This window comes from Symphodus melops, assembly GCF_947650265.1.
Source record: "Symphodus melops genome assembly, chromosome: 16".
NCBI classification, from domain to species: domain Eukaryota; kingdom Metazoa; phylum Chordata; class Actinopteri; order Labriformes; family Labridae; genus Symphodus; species Symphodus melops.
Window position 1 is genome coordinate 16,796,021 of NC_136706.1, and position 15,686 is coordinate 16,811,706.

Consider the following 15,686-nt stretch of genomic DNA (forward strand, 5'->3'; position numbering starts at 1 on the left):
CTTCGCCTGTTGCCAGGACCCGACCTTGATTAGGCGGAAGAAAATGGATGGAGTTTCAATGACCTGTTCTGTGATGAAAAAAACAGTTGACTTACACTGATGTTGATCACTTTAACCCTCCGGCATTGAAGCCTTTGGAGCTCAGAGCCCAGCTCAAAAACCTGAGTGACTGAACATGAGGACAGCTAGCAGCTGCCACTGTCCATCTCCCCCTCTCTCTCTCTCCCCTCTCTTTCTCTCTCTTTCTCTCTCTCTCTCACACACACTCACACACACACACACACACACACACACACACACACACACACACACACACACACACACACACACACACACACACAACAAACCACACAGTGACAGAGCTGGTCCCTGGTCCCAAAGCTCATGGCTGTCCCTGGCTAAGACGCACGCAGACTCACGGTGTGAAAACAAACCAAGTGAACTAACAGCACAGACTTCTTTTCTGTCATGGGAATGTAACCACCAGTTAAGACTGTAACTGTTTTGTAAAGACAGTTCCTTAGAGAGCCAAAATGAAGATTGTGGAAACTATTTCAGTCGTCAAAATCCTCACTCTGCTGGGTCTGGTCACCTCAAGTTACGGGATACAAAGAGGTAGGTTAAAATATGTGTGTACTTGTAAGCCTTTAAACATATTTTTAGTAGTAGCTGAAAAGAGAAAACGTATTGTATTAAACACAATGGATTTTTAAAAGATTCTTTTTTGAAGAAGTTGAATTTTGTTATTAATTTTAAAGAAGTTATTATGACAAAAAAAACAAGAAAAAGCTAAAAAGATCAATTTAGCCCTACATTGCATTAAAAATGGAGATGATCTTTTATCCATGAGTGTATACAGTATGTGTGTGAACAAACACTCAAGGCTCAGAACAACACATTTAAAAAGGGTAAAGGAATATGGAGATGTGTCTCTATAATCTTCTTGCCTCTGTACTTTACCTATGTTAAAGAGGATGAAGGTTGAGTTTCCCCAAATACATATAGCTGAGATAATCTGTTTTCCAACACATCTTACAAGGAAATGGAGAAGGTGTTTATAGGCCCACATAGTGTAAATGTGACTAAATCTATATCCTTCCTACACTTTGGCATATCCTCTATGAAGTGTGTTGTAGAGGTGTTTAGGAACCCACTGCTCCCTTTGCTGTTTCTTCTTCTACGTCATCTTGGCTTACAACACCAGATCAGAACCTGTTCTGTGAATGGCTCAGTGTTAAATCCTACCATCCTATCATCAAATGGAGGGATGAAACTTTTGGTAGCTTTTGTCAGTTTTTTGTTGTTTTTGGTCATATAAAGAAAAAAGCATGTGAAACAATGACAAATGTATTGTATGTCTTTTGAGCTTTTAAAGGCTGCCCAAAGTTCGGCCTTGACATCAGAATTTCAGGACATATGAGATGAACCAAATGCTGGCACGGTTTTAGAGTCACATGCACAGGCCTGCAGAGTAGCTACATGTTTTATAAGTCCAGATGAACAGTGCATGCTGCTGCAGATTGGAACAGAGAGACAGCTGGTGTAGATGCTGGAACATTCTGCCAGGTTAGATATCAGAGCCGGTGAACTAGGTGGGGTCGGTGAAGGGCCGGGCTTGGCAGGCGACCTTTGCTGTGGGTTGTATGTCTGTGATTGGAAGGTTGAAATAGTGTTGATGGATTCTTCTTGTTGGTCCAAATCACTGTGGGCTTCTGTCAATGATAAATATATGAGTAAATATAATTAACCTGTCAATCATGTGGATGGAATTCTACTCAAGGAATTTCCCACTATTTGAAAAAGCAACAACATTATGTGACAAACAAAGAAAACATAGATATACAAAGTTTAAATCTAGACTTGGTCTGTGCCATAATGCTGTCTGGGACTACCAGTCTTTAATCAAACAAGATGAAATTCATCATCAAAGTGTCAGTTTTTCATCCACATTATCCTCAGCTGCTGTTGGAGGAAGGATGTGTTGTTTCTTTTTTTTTTTTAAAAGATGGTGAGTCTTAATTGGCTAAGTTAGCAATTATTCTGCTATGCACAGAAGCCCCAGCTGTCTCATTTGTTCAGGATTTGTTTTACTGTAAACATAATTTCTACAAATAGTCAACCGGTCAGCAGGACATTTGACTTTGGACATAACCATCCTCTTTCCTGTGCTCCTTATTCCCACTGTGCTGTAAAAGCAGTTTTTTTCTTCTGCAGGTGCGTAGCTCAGAATGCCGCGTTTTCTTTAAAACTGAACATTGCCAGCATGTACTTTGCGACCAAAGATTGTTGTTGTTGTTTCACATCATCACAGGGATTTTGAAGGGTAGGACAAGCAGATATTGGAAGGGGAGGATTACTTCATCTTAAATAGGTGGCTGATGGCAGGTTATGTATAAGTAAATGGTAAATAGACTTAAGTTTGTATTTCTATTTATCTGACTTCTACAAGCGCTTTTCACCAAAGTTCATACTTAAGACAACATTCACAACCTGATGGCAAAGGCTTAAGTGTCCACAAGTATTGACCAATCTATTCAGACTCAACTTCACTGATATTCAAACCCGGAGCAATTTGGGATTTTGGGGTTTAATGTCTTGCCCAAGGACACTTCAAAGTTTGGTTACAGGAGCTGGAGACTGAACCACTGTTGATGCCTGACTTACTATTTAATATGGCCATCTCTTTGCCATCAGCAATCTGAGTCCAAAGTTAGCTCTCTAGAGCAGATACAATAGGTAGCAAGGCTCGGTTAAGCAAGTCCATGGTAACTGTAATTTTACTAGCAAGGACCACGCCACAACATTTTGTGTTTTAGATCTTTATTTATAGAGCATATGAATAAGACAGTTGAATGTAGGCTATGTTAAGATTATGATTGTGATTTAAGATGATACCGTCCGATGGCTGGTCTGGAAGGAAGGATTGACTGACTGCAGTGAAGAGGGAGATTCAGGATGGGGGTAACGGCCCAGACTTTTCCTAGAATTAGACAAACAAGATGAAGGGATGGGATAGATGAAAGAATAGATAAGCGGAAGGGAAGGGAGGGTGGGTCAAAGGATGGGAGTCTGATGCCTTGCTATACTGTAAATTGGACTGTAAGAGATTGAAGGTGTGGTTTCCGGTCCTGCTACCAGTAAATATTAACTAATTAACTCATAATTTAATGAGTCATCCAAACGTGAGCCAAGCTTGGCTTCGACACTGATTTACATTTCTTTACTTGATGAAGTTCTACAAAGCTGTGCATCTGTGCCTTGTATAAACAGATTTGAACATGGTGTAAAGAAAAAAACCCCAATAATGATTTCCTTTCTTTTCCTGTTCTTATTTGATTTGATTTCATGAACTAATTAGTTCTGATCAGAGAGAGCCTAAACCAACTATAACACTCTTTTATTTAGCTGAGTCATTCCTGCTATTCGGTGCCATTTCAGCTCGATACCTTTTCATAAAAAAATGTCAAAATGTTCATGATTTCAACATTTGATCTGAAGGAGGGCTTTGTAAACTATCAGAAAATGATATTAGTCCAGCTCAGGATATTATAATCTATTAATTTTAGATAGATTCTTTCCGTGTGACAGAGGTCAAATGTCCACCCTGTTACCAGACATTATCATCTCTATTACGTATTGATTTGAAAACAGTCATATTCTTAATTACATTTTCTTAAAGCTCAAATGTCCCTTTCTTTACACTGGAAAAGCATTGTAACATTTTACTTCTTGAACAAGCTTTATCTTGAAAAAGCTGTTATAGCTTGATGTAAAACGTAATTCTTACATATGTCTTTTAGAAATAAAAGGAAGTTTGATGGAATTTGAAAAATGTTTTAATTGATTGTATTTCATCAATTTATTCCCTGCAAATAACCACAAAGATAAACATCATATTGTTGTATTTTATTTTATTAATATCCCAAAAACACATGGGTAACAGGGTGGACACACACACACGCATGCACCATTTAATGAAATATTGTCAATGAAAATATGGAGACCCCAGGAAGAGTAGCTACTGTTTAACACAGAAGCTACTGGGGATCTTAACAAATAAACAAAATTACCATATAAGTTCCTATTATTAAAGAAATACAATTCATCTACCCCACCGCCTGACCAAAACAGGAACCTTTCCACCTCAAACTTCATATTTACTCCCTACCCATTAAACAACATAGGAAAACAAATTACTGTCACTAACCAACAGATGTTTGAGGAAACGCTAACTATTTTCTTAACCAGATCCCAAGATTCTTTTCTAAGAAACTCCATAGTTTCTTCTCAAGCTGGAAAGACCTCTTATTCAGAGGTAGTGGCTCCTTGATAAGGCATTTGTTCTGATATTGTCTTTTTCCTTCCTTCCTCCCTGTCCCTTCTCCATTTCTCCCTCTCTGTTTTGAGGTAATTTAACCTTTTCACAGGGTCTGCATCACAACATGCCCTGTAACGCTGCTGCTTTTCCTCAGCAGACATTGGTGCCATTTTTCTAACAAATACATGTATACTGATTTAAATAATTGATTTTTAAATAATGATTATAATAGATAATACATAATACACTTATAACAAATGTCAAAACATACTGTAAACACAAATTCATTCACCGTGTCCACCCTGTTACTGATCATAACAGTAACAGGGTGGACGGTAACAGGGGGGACATTTTATCCTAAACCTAGCCATTTCTACCCCTATGAAGGAAAACAACCTAATACAAAACAACCAATAAGGACTATTTTTTACATATTTATCAGCAATATTTTCAATACCACAAAAAAATACTGTTTTCCACTAAATATAAGGGTAACAGAGTGGACATGTTATGCTTTACCACATCTATAAACAATTATAAAACAATGAAAAAAAGGTTGACAAAAGAGTGATACTCATTGGGCTTCTTGTTGATGTTTCCCTCCAAAAATGTATCACTTCTTGAGAGCATAGCCTAAGAGTTCTGTTACCATGGGAACATTTAGGGGGCGTTTCCAAAGGGACTCTCACCAGAGTAACAGGGTGGACAGTCAATTCAGTGACACAATGTCTTTTAATTATTTTATGCATTAAAATTATATAAATGACAAAAACTATTATATGATGAGCAACATTTAAAAAAAGACTATATACCAATAAAAAGAAATCTGGATTTTTAAAAATATTTATGCCATATTTATGCAATTTTAGTTGCGTAAACATGACTGGGGACATGGCATTTTAACCTGCCCTTCACTAACATGAGAACATTTAATTTAAAACAATCAATTCTGAGGATATATCTTTTTTTTCTATGGTAGAGTAAGATTTATACTTGAAGAAAAACGTTTCAAAAAGAGTATTGACCCAGTTTTAAACAAAATACACCATAATATGTCATGGGGACTCAAATGTCACCAAACGCTAGGAATGACTCAGCTGCTGATGGCATGTAGAGTCAGTATTCTCTGAAAATGATGTATTTTCAATATTCCCTAAGGTAATACTTAACTAGGCTCTAAGATTGTCTTGAGTAGGCTGACCATTTATATGCATCAAAAAGGAGAATAATAGCTTAGTGTTGTTTGAACTGAACAACTTCAACTAATAGATGACTTCCTTATGGACATCTGATATGCCTTGACCATAAAACAATACTATTTTGTGTTTGTTCTTGTTGCTTGACCAGAATAGATCCATCAAGTCAAAAAAAGAAAAAGGAAATAAAAACAACAACTTGTATCTGGCCTGCATGATAGATACAGCGTGTGGTGTTAACAATTTAGCTGTAAAGAAAGTAGCCACCAAAGGAACCAGGATGTAAGTAACAGACTCCATATTATACCACTATAATGGGTGAAAAATACTGTAGAGAGAAAGAAACAGAGACTTATGTATAAGGTGGACATAAGCAATATAAATGCAGGAGTAATTGAAATGCAGAAAACATCTTAAAATGTATGTGTATACATAAAAACATATTTCTTGACTGACACACATTGGACAAGTGCAGCAAAACTGCAGCTGAGGTCTGCATCCTGCACAACATCATTTTGTTTTATGTTGTGGAGTGCACAAGTACGTAAACATAAGGAAAGCTTTCGGCGACAAGAGTGATTTGGTTAAAATGTTGTAATGCACACAGAAGATGCCAGACATGTTTGGCCTTCACTTCCTGAAAGATCTTCACAACACCATGTTGCCTCTGCTCTCCAAACAGAATTTCATGACAAGAATCCTTTACAAGGACAAATCTAGTGAGGCTAGTGTTGTCCCAGAAGATTTGAAATGAGCCTAAACTTTCTGTTTCGGCATTATGTCAACTTAAGCAGGGGTAACGTATTCTGCAGAAACCCCTTTGAAACGGAATTTTCAATAGCTCTGTTAATTTGTATTAAACTGTCAGACATTTTCCTAATATCAATTGAAAAATGTGTTCCATTCGTTATGAAGAAATAAAGTTAGATCTTCTACGTAGATACTGAAGTGTAATGCACAAATTAATGTTTAAGAGTCGACACCTATAGTATCATGCAGAGGTGGCTTTGAGCAAATATCTAAAGCTTAAAATGAAATTGCTGACATGCTTAAAATAAAACCGGATATAATGTTTGAAACATACAGACTAGCATGTTAGCATTCTAATTGTATTACAAGTATAAAAGCACCTTAGAAATTAGAGCATTTGGATTCATCATTTAGGAAGAATAAACTTTTGTACAGAACTTCATTTCAGCCCTTTCCGACCTAGAGGTATATTCAAGTAATGGAATGAACCAATCTTGTTAACCAAGAAGCCATACTGCTAAGCATGTCTACAAATAACATTTTGGTCTTCATGTATGAAATGTCTAAATAAAGAACACTGGATAGATATTTCCCCTTGCTTTAACCTTGGCTAAGTTTGCACAACACTGTTTTAAACCAAGGATTAACATCATTTCAGGCTCTAGCTTGATTTACAGGAGCTTTCTTTCCATCACCCCGTCATAAGTCAAACAGCAGGAGCACCAGAGGTTGGAGGTGGAGATGTTAGATGGTTTGTACAGATATTGTGAAATCTTGTTTCATAAGACCCATTCACATTCTTCTCCATTCTCTTGGCCCAGCTCTGTTCTTTCCCTCTCTTCACCCCTCTGTTTTTTATTTTATTTTATTTTGTCTCTTCCTCCCCTTAGTTCAAAGAAAGTTTAAAGCAAAGCTGATGTCTCTGATCTGGCTCCATATTTAAGCAGATGCTGCCTCACCCCTGGTTTATTCTATTCACATTCCCTTACATCATGTCTTTGATTTAAATGTTTTCATTTCCTATATATACCCTGAATATAAAAAAGGCCTTTTTCACTAGTGCTGAGTTGCTTCCCTCAACCTTTGTGTTTTGTCTAAAAACCCCCTCTTGGCCCCCCTTTTTTGTGTGCATGTTTTTCATGACCGTGGATGGTATATTTACAATAGATAGCGATCACACTTATGATTTAAATTGGATTCTTTTGGTTTATATCATAAGATATAGGGCAGATGGTTCTTATAACTTCTATATTCGATGTACACAGAACCCACTTTCATTTTAACGGAGACCATCTGTTGAAATAAGACGGTGTTAGACAGCGTACTGTTTGCACAAAGGATGGAACCTGTATTTGAGCCTTTAATTCAAATATTGTTGCCACAACATCTGCTGCAATAAAAAAGACACTTCAAACTATAAAACTTCAGAGTGCACCGATGTGTTTTATTCCTTGCTCTCTTGCCAGTGATGTTTTTCTTCTCGATCTCTTTATAACTATCTCATTTAAAGATTCTCAAATGCTTCGGATTTAATTTTAACACAAGAAATGTCTTCTCCTTCTTTCTGTCAGGGTTACACATTTATCTACTCAACAAACCTCTAATATGGCCCCATTTATCAACAGCAGGATTATGAGTCACTAAAACAGATGACTCATTCTAAATTAGGAATGTTAGGAATGCCAAGAATGCAAAATTGTATTACTGAAGAGAGTCAGCTGTTTGCACTTCCAAGAGCAGGACTGTAACGTAAACATGCACAATTTTAAACCCTTTCAACTATCACAGAAAAACGTGTCTCTTACATGTTGCTTTTAAATCCTGGTTTATTCATTCAATCATTTATTTTAAGGAGTTGGAGCCTGATTTTTCTTTCTTTGTGATTAACACACAGCTCCTCGGATCATCACCCTGTTAGAGACAGTGGATGTTCTTTTGGATCACAATGCTACCTTCATCTGTGAAGTGGAGTCCCGTCCACCTGCTGAAATCACTTGGACAAAAAACAACCACCAGATAATGTACGTTTACACTCAAAGCATTCAGCCACTGATCAAGCCATCCTTTTAGGCACAATATTTACAATCTGCCACCCGAAGATTCTCTGAATGTTTTTAAAACCTTTGTTTTAACAACATTGATTAAAATCACTTTGCTCCACTTTTTCCCTAAATGCCTATTCTTAGCCCCATAGCCATGATAGGGATCAAGGCTACCAGCTATGAAAACATTCAGTTTTCATGGTTTCACAGTCTAAACTGCTAAGCATATGATTTGTGAAAAACACTGAATAACTGACAACAGCTTTGGTTATGTTAGTGGCTCGGTGATTCAAAGTTGGTCACAGTAGCTTTGAGCTGCATCGGATATTTAATACCTGTACCAAGTACACTGGAACCAACTTCTAGTTTTTTCTTATGCCATAAAACAGCTTGGTTTCAAGACAATTTTATAATACAAGTTATATTAATTTTAGCTATTCTTGATTAAACTAAGCTGTTGACATCTCACATTCACTAAAAAGTAAATAAAGGAAAAATACCTCTGCTTACTTATGCTTATAGTAAGACTTCTCTGTGTCTTATTTTTGTCTGCCAGGTACTACGACCCCCGGTACATTACCAGAGAACAGGGCCAGATGCTAATCATCCCTCGTGTTAGAGAGTTAGACAATGGAGAATACTGTTGCATCGCCAGTAATGGCATTGGAGAACCAGCCAAGAGCTGTGGAGCGCTACAGCTAAAGATGAGTATGTTTGTCTTGGGGATGGAATCTAGGCAAAGTTACTGAGCAACAATATTATTAAGAACAATAATTTAACAGCAGCAATCATCCAGAAGGTCATATTGTCTTTTTTTGCCTTTAGAGCCACAGATTAAACGCCATCCTACCAACGTAACCCTTCTGGTGGACTCGAAAGCAGTGTTGCCCTGTGTCACCCTTGGTAACCCCAAACCTGATGTTACCTGGCTCAAAGATGATGAACTTATTAAGGTAGGCCCTTTTCTGTCTTTGAATACAGGAGGAGGTTGTTGGAACTTTTCAAACTATAGAAGACATATAAGATCTTTGGCTTAAGTAAGATGTAAGATGTCACTGCATGGCTTTGAGAACAGCAAAGCATTAGAATCTTTTTTTAATTGTAATGCCTATATAAATATACCAACAAAGTAAAAAGGAAAAGGAATAATAAAAACACAATTACTTTTTTCTCCCTCAGATAAGTGACCGTGTTACCATTCTTGATTATGGTGCACTGAAGATCCATAACATACAGAAGGAGGATGCTGGGCAGTATCGCTGTGTGGCCAGGAATAGCTTCGGTTTGGCTTTTTCAAAGCCTGTAACCATAGAGGTACAGGGTATGTAAATGTTGCTTCTCTTTTGGCTTAGCATGTAAATATGTTCCTTGAAAGCTGCTATTCAATACTGCAGGATACAATTGTGTTGGTTCCCATTCTGATGTGGACATTTAGTGTCTATACTGAGTTTCTATATGTTGTGTGTTTTGTGTGTGTTCAGCCCCAGCACGAATCCTGCGTGTTCCAAAGGAGAAGAGGGTTACATATGGCAGCCAGATTTCCCTTGAGTGTAACGCCACAGGAAATCCAATCCCAACCATCACCTGGCTAGAAAATGGGAATACTGTGAGTGTTCAGGTTCATCTGGCTATTATGAAATTCTAAATGGCAGTTTCCTGTTGCGTGTGTTTTTCTTCAAATAGTACAACTAAACCAATCAGGGTCAATAAACATCTGAAAGGCAAAATAAGCAACATTAAAGTCAATTTTGAAGTTGAAGTTCCCTCCGAACTTTTGGGCTGCAGAGGCCACTTGTTTGTCCTGACATTTAATTATTTTCTTGTCCTTCGAGAGCTTTGACTATGACACAACACATTTTACATTGTTCTATTACCCATCTGCTATCCATAAGGCTTGATCATCAAAACATTTAGGACCCAAACATTGAAGCAAGTTACTTTACAGGAAGGCTGTCATGTGCTTGATAGGGAAAACCAGGACACTAAAAACAGATGCAAATATCCTATCTTCCCTTGCTCTGACTTTATCCCTGTTTGAGTGTCTCCTTAACACCCACACACAAACACACACATGCACAGACAGTTGATGTACTCTAGAGATTGGCTGTGGGATCAGTGATATAAACAGCAAAGGAATTCTCATTATGATGTCAGAGGATTGAAGAGATTGCCTTCCAGTTAGCCGTTGATTCACAGTGTGATCAGCTTTAATTGGTAGTGAGCACAAAGGTTTTTACAGTGTTGAATGGTTTTTTGTTAGCTGTTGACTTTAGCTCCAAGGAATCTGGCAAGATGTTAAGGCAGTGTGTAAGGTTGTTTTATTATATGAATGAAAGTGTATATCTATATCATCTAAAGTTTTAAGCAGGATCATGAAATTAAATGCTATTAAACTGACTAAGGTAGCTAAAAATATAAAAAAAGTCACTTGTTTTGGTTTTATTAAGCTCTTTATCCAACCTCACTTCTGCAAGCTTGTATGTATATTTGATAATAAATAAATGGAATACATTTTTATTTTAAAACATAAGGTAGTATGGTGTCAATACCAACTTGGAAATGTTAAACATGTTTTTCTTTCAACCAGGAAACAGATATATGCAATACATGCAATGCAGCCAGTTATATAGTTCATAATTTCTGGCCATGTAATTGTTTTGGGTGCTAGCTACAATGTGGTTACAGGCTCATGATGCTTGTAAATAATGTGTGTCTGTGCATGTGTGTGTGTGCACCGATTAAAATGACTGTGCAAGCTGCTTTTTGGCAGCTTGTTGAGGTCATTCATTTCAGCATGGCTGGAACAAGCTCAACCTAAAAACAGGCACTGTCTCACACAACTTCAAATATAGACTCATTGCATTTCAGCACCCTGACTCACACACAGACTGCAGACTGTCACATAAATGATTTATATATATTTATCTAAGAGTGAACACAGTAACTAAATACAGCACGCACATTTTATCGGGCAACATCTGCTTGGTGTGAATACCAAGGAATTTTTAAATCTTTAAAATGATTACAAGTGGTAAGATTACTGCCACACTTTTAAACACTCACTTTGATCAAGTTAACACCCATGAGACCATTACATGATCAGGGGATAAGCCCACATTTAGTTCTGTTTTAAAATTGGTAACACGATTGTGCCCCCTGTTCATAATTGATTGTAATGTTCCTGCTGAAAGTGTTTTCTAACAACATAAAGGCACTTCAACATTGAAGTCTGTATTTAATGAATGAAAATATAATTTTAAATGTTTTCTCCCCCAACATTATAATTTTCCTTTTTCGTTGACCTTTTGATTTTGCAATACTGTCGTCCTCCAGTGGCTTTTGACTTAACAGATTCTTCTTTGTTCCAGTAGTGTGGTACTTCTGGATCTGAATATAACCAACCAAACACAGCCTTATCATATTGGGTCATAAACCTTTTTTTAAGGGCAACACTACTGGCAACACTTTGTCACATATAAGACAATTGATCTGTTTTTATTTACATTTCCTTTCATAATGACAGATGACTGACCATTTTTCTCAATCTGTTTTTACAGATCTCAGGTGCATCAGTGGAAGAGACTCTTTCAGGAGAGATAATCTTGTCCATCCTTAAAGTGACAGTGAATAAGCCGGCGCTGTATACTTGCCTTGCCACCAACAGACACAATGCTGGAGCTAACACTGTCAAAGCGACTGCAAGAGTCACTGTGGCAGGTAGAAATATACCTTCATTCCTGTTTCACACTGCTCTACCTCACAATCGAATCTTCAATGGCTTAAACACACAATGTTAGCTCTCACATACAGGCGTGTGTTTTAACTGGGGTGGCACACCTGGACCTGGAGTAACACAATTAGGCACCATACACAATATTTTATGTCTTCATTTTTGTGGGAAGAGCAAAGTATTTATTCATAACTGAAAGGACTTGGCTTGTTGAAATTCTACAATTCACTTAGTAGACACATTTATTTAAAGAAATATACATCAGAGAGTAAGTACAACACAAGCAAGGCTAAGTGCAACCAAAGTCCGATCTGACACACAGGTGCTGACAGGCATTGCAGTGGTAAAGGACAATATTGTTGGCTGTTCTTGAGCGCGCTAATCAGAAACCATTTTAATATCAGCGTTATCAAACAAAACCATCATCATCAATAATTTCAATCTATTGTCATCATCATCATTTAGCCAGAATAATGGATTTGTATTTTACCATGCCACCCCTCTGGCCACGCCCCTGCTTACATGTGTGGGGTTTGATAGTAATTTGTTTGTTGCTACACAACTGATACACTAGTTGTGTTTTTGTGTCTTCAGCTGTTTGTAGTCCCACCCATTTGGTTGATGCATCAACCACACTTACCAACAGACACAAGACCACAGTCACTTATAAAAACACACCCACCCCTTGCCCCCTGACCACACACATTGTTCCTCCACCTGGCTGTCCCTCAGTTTCATTACATCCAGCTATTTGTCACCAAAAGAGGCATCATGGTTGGTTCTCTCTTCCTTGTAAAACTGATTTTTGCCATTTTTTCTCCTCACATCGGTCTGCTGTGTCCTCTGTTTGTCTATTTTCTCCTGCTTGTGTTTCTTCAACCAACATCTGCTGGACATTGCCACTTCCCCATAGAGTGGAGGTAAGAAAACTGTCTATGTCTTTGAGCTCGAAGCAATTTCCTTCATTCTTTGTTTGCACTGTTTAAAGAAGCTGAGGGCTGTTGGGTCTGCTGAAGATAAAAATGCTGTGTCAGTAAACCCACAACGCCAAAAGAGAACCATATCTTATTCACCCATATGGTGAGAGCTGTATTTGAACTTTCCTGAACCACAACACAAAACCCAGTCACCACATCTGGACTATGTAACTCGAAAAAAAAAATATGTAGAGAGAAAGGATGTGAGGGAAACAGATAAAAAAGAGGAAATGTTAGCCTTTAGGGACCTCATGAGAACTTTTAAGGTAGAAAAAGAATGGGACAGACGGAGACATTCAATGGCAGGTAAGAGACCAACAAAAGGATCATGTATAATGGTTAGATCTTAGATGATTCGCCAACTCCTGACCACATCTGGACTATATATTTATAGGATGTAGAAGCAGAGAGTTATGGAGAACAGTAAAAAGAAAAAGGTCATGGTTGATTGATGCGGCCGATAGATTTACAGGTCAGCTTCAGTTTGATGGTTTGGCTGGAAGTCTGCTGAAGCACCAACCTCCCCATGAGGCAACACATTGAGTTTGAAAAGTACTGCAGTACAGGAAGGCAGAGTGGAACGTGGAGTGAAAGCTGTCAGGCAGACAGGCAAGCATGAGGGCATTGGATTTCAGGCATTCATAAAGATATACAGGTCATATGTATCCTGGCAGATGAACAGACATAAAAGGCAGACAAAGTGGGGATCACAAATATCAATGATCAAAGTCAAGGCATTAAAGAGGTTCCAAGGGGAGACATACATGGTTTTTATGAACCCTCTAAGACTAATTTCAAGACCAACAACTAAAATAATTTTTCAGAAAGTATGTATGATGTATGCTCACATACCTCAACAAGAGTTCATAAACTGTCAGTCAAAGTAACAAAAGATTGATTGCTGCAGGGACACTTAGTTGGCATTTCTATTTGTATTTTTTCAAAGTTTATCTTTTCTTTGGAGGGAATACACAGACAAAGAAAATAAAAATCTGGTCAAGGCAATTTTTTAACAGACTCAGGGCATTGCCAAGCGAGGCTCTGGCTTTCCTGTGTGTGGTGATGAAAAGTGGCTGTAAATTTCTCATACTCTTGAGTAACTACATGTACCTGCTAAAAGAGTTGACTGGCAGTTTACATCTAAATGCACAAGTTGGGTACATTGGTGAACTTAATTGCCAAGAGAAATGTGCGGTCAGAGAAGGTTGTAGCAGGAAGCAATGTATATTATACTGTAAGTGATGTATAGATGTGATAATAATGTATGTCTCAAAAGGGGTCAAATAGAACCTGCACCTATAAAATGTATGCTGAAAAAAATATAAGAACAGTTGAAACAGATTCTAATAAAGACACAAACAAAGTTTGGTCCAGGCCAAATTTTCTTCATCATCTGAGACGTTATAGGCTCATGGATTGGATGCAAATTTCTCAGTAATTCAGTCGAAGCCAGCAGTTAGCAATAAACAACTTCCTGGCAAGCCTTCCTTTTCCATGTGTGATTTAGGTCTGCATTGTAAATGCAGTCATTTCTTGGTCTGTGAAATCCCAGAGTTGTGCCCGTTCATCTGTTGAGTTTCAGTTCAACAGCAGACTTCCATTAATACAACGGCTTCAATCTGGCCTACTTCAGTGGTATGAGTCAGAAAATGAAAACAACTTTCTTTTGATTTATTTGCAATTAACGTGTCTTAAGTTTGCTGAAATAACCCACATAAACATGCAGACTTGTAAAACGTGAACAGTCAAGCTTTGTTAGACATGTTCTCAAGAGAAGAAGAATACAACTTTCAAAATGTTTGTTTGTTGAACAGAGGTTGGATAGAACACTTCTGATGGATTTTCAGATCGAGTACCTAAAAGTTGATTGGCATTCATGACACAGCATCGATCTCATTTAGTAATGCACATAGTTGCCATAATACATATTAATGGCAGCCTAGCAGAAAGAAATAGAAATGTATTATTACTGAACAACTTTATGTTTGACATTTTAAAAGAGCACTTTAAATTTGGCAAATCTTGTATTTTTCTTTTTTCCAGCTGACATGTTTGTGTCTTCTTCCACCAGACTCTATAAGGGCATCGCAGGCTACTGTAGCGCGTATCGTGGCGATGTCTGCCGCAGCATCCTGCAAGATGATTTGTTGGTGTTTTTTAACTCTTCACTTTCGGACCCCGAGGACATGCAGGAGTACCTGGTTCAGAGCCTGTGGACAGAGCTGGAAGGGCTGAGTATGCTGTGTAGCCCTGCAGTGCGTTCACTGCTCTGTCACTCCTCTTTCCCTGACTGCAACCCTTCAGGGTTAGGACCGGCCCCTAAACCTGTCTGCAGGTGTGTTGCTTTTTTTTTCACTTAATGAGTAAAGTATGTGAAATAATGACAGAGTGAATTAAAGGAGAATTGTCATCTTTTCTAAACTAGAGAGCACTGCCTGGCAGTGAAGGAGCTTTACTGCCATAAAGAGTGGTTGCTATTAGACGGCAGCAGGTCAATGCAGCCTGCTCTCTTCAGCTCTGTTTCTGGGTCCTACTCTTCACTGCTGCCCAACTGTCAGGCTTTACCAAGTCTTCACACGGACCCTGATGCCTGTACACATGTCCCTTTCGTAGGTAAGATAAACCTGAATGAGACTGCTCCAAATCGCGTCTTAAAAGAAAAGATTTTTCCAA

General features: G+C 38.0%; 1 protein-coding gene across 1 annotated transcript in view; it reads left to right on the forward strand.

Annotated features, from left to right (window-relative positions):
* The first annotated feature begins 312 nt into the window (after positions 1–312).
* musk (muscle, skeletal, receptor tyrosine kinase) overlaps positions 313–15,686 on the forward strand; it is a 29,421-nt gene continuing 14,047 nt past the window's right edge. Inside the window, exons 1-9 of the mRNA XM_079365318.1 lie at positions 313–615; positions 8,159–8,285; positions 8,863–9,014; positions 9,132–9,259; positions 9,486–9,627; positions 9,788–9,912; positions 11,864–12,023; positions 15,057–15,348; positions 15,439–15,626. Coding sequence (XP_079221444.1) covers positions 534–615; positions 8,159–8,285; positions 8,863–9,014; positions 9,132–9,259; positions 9,486–9,627; positions 9,788–9,912; positions 11,864–12,023; positions 15,057–15,348; positions 15,439–15,626 — 1,396 coding nt within the window. The 5' untranslated portion in view covers positions 313–533. The remainder of the gene's footprint in view (positions 616–8,158; positions 8,286–8,862; positions 9,015–9,131; positions 9,260–9,485; positions 9,628–9,787; positions 9,913–11,863; positions 12,024–15,056; positions 15,349–15,438; positions 15,627–15,686) is intronic.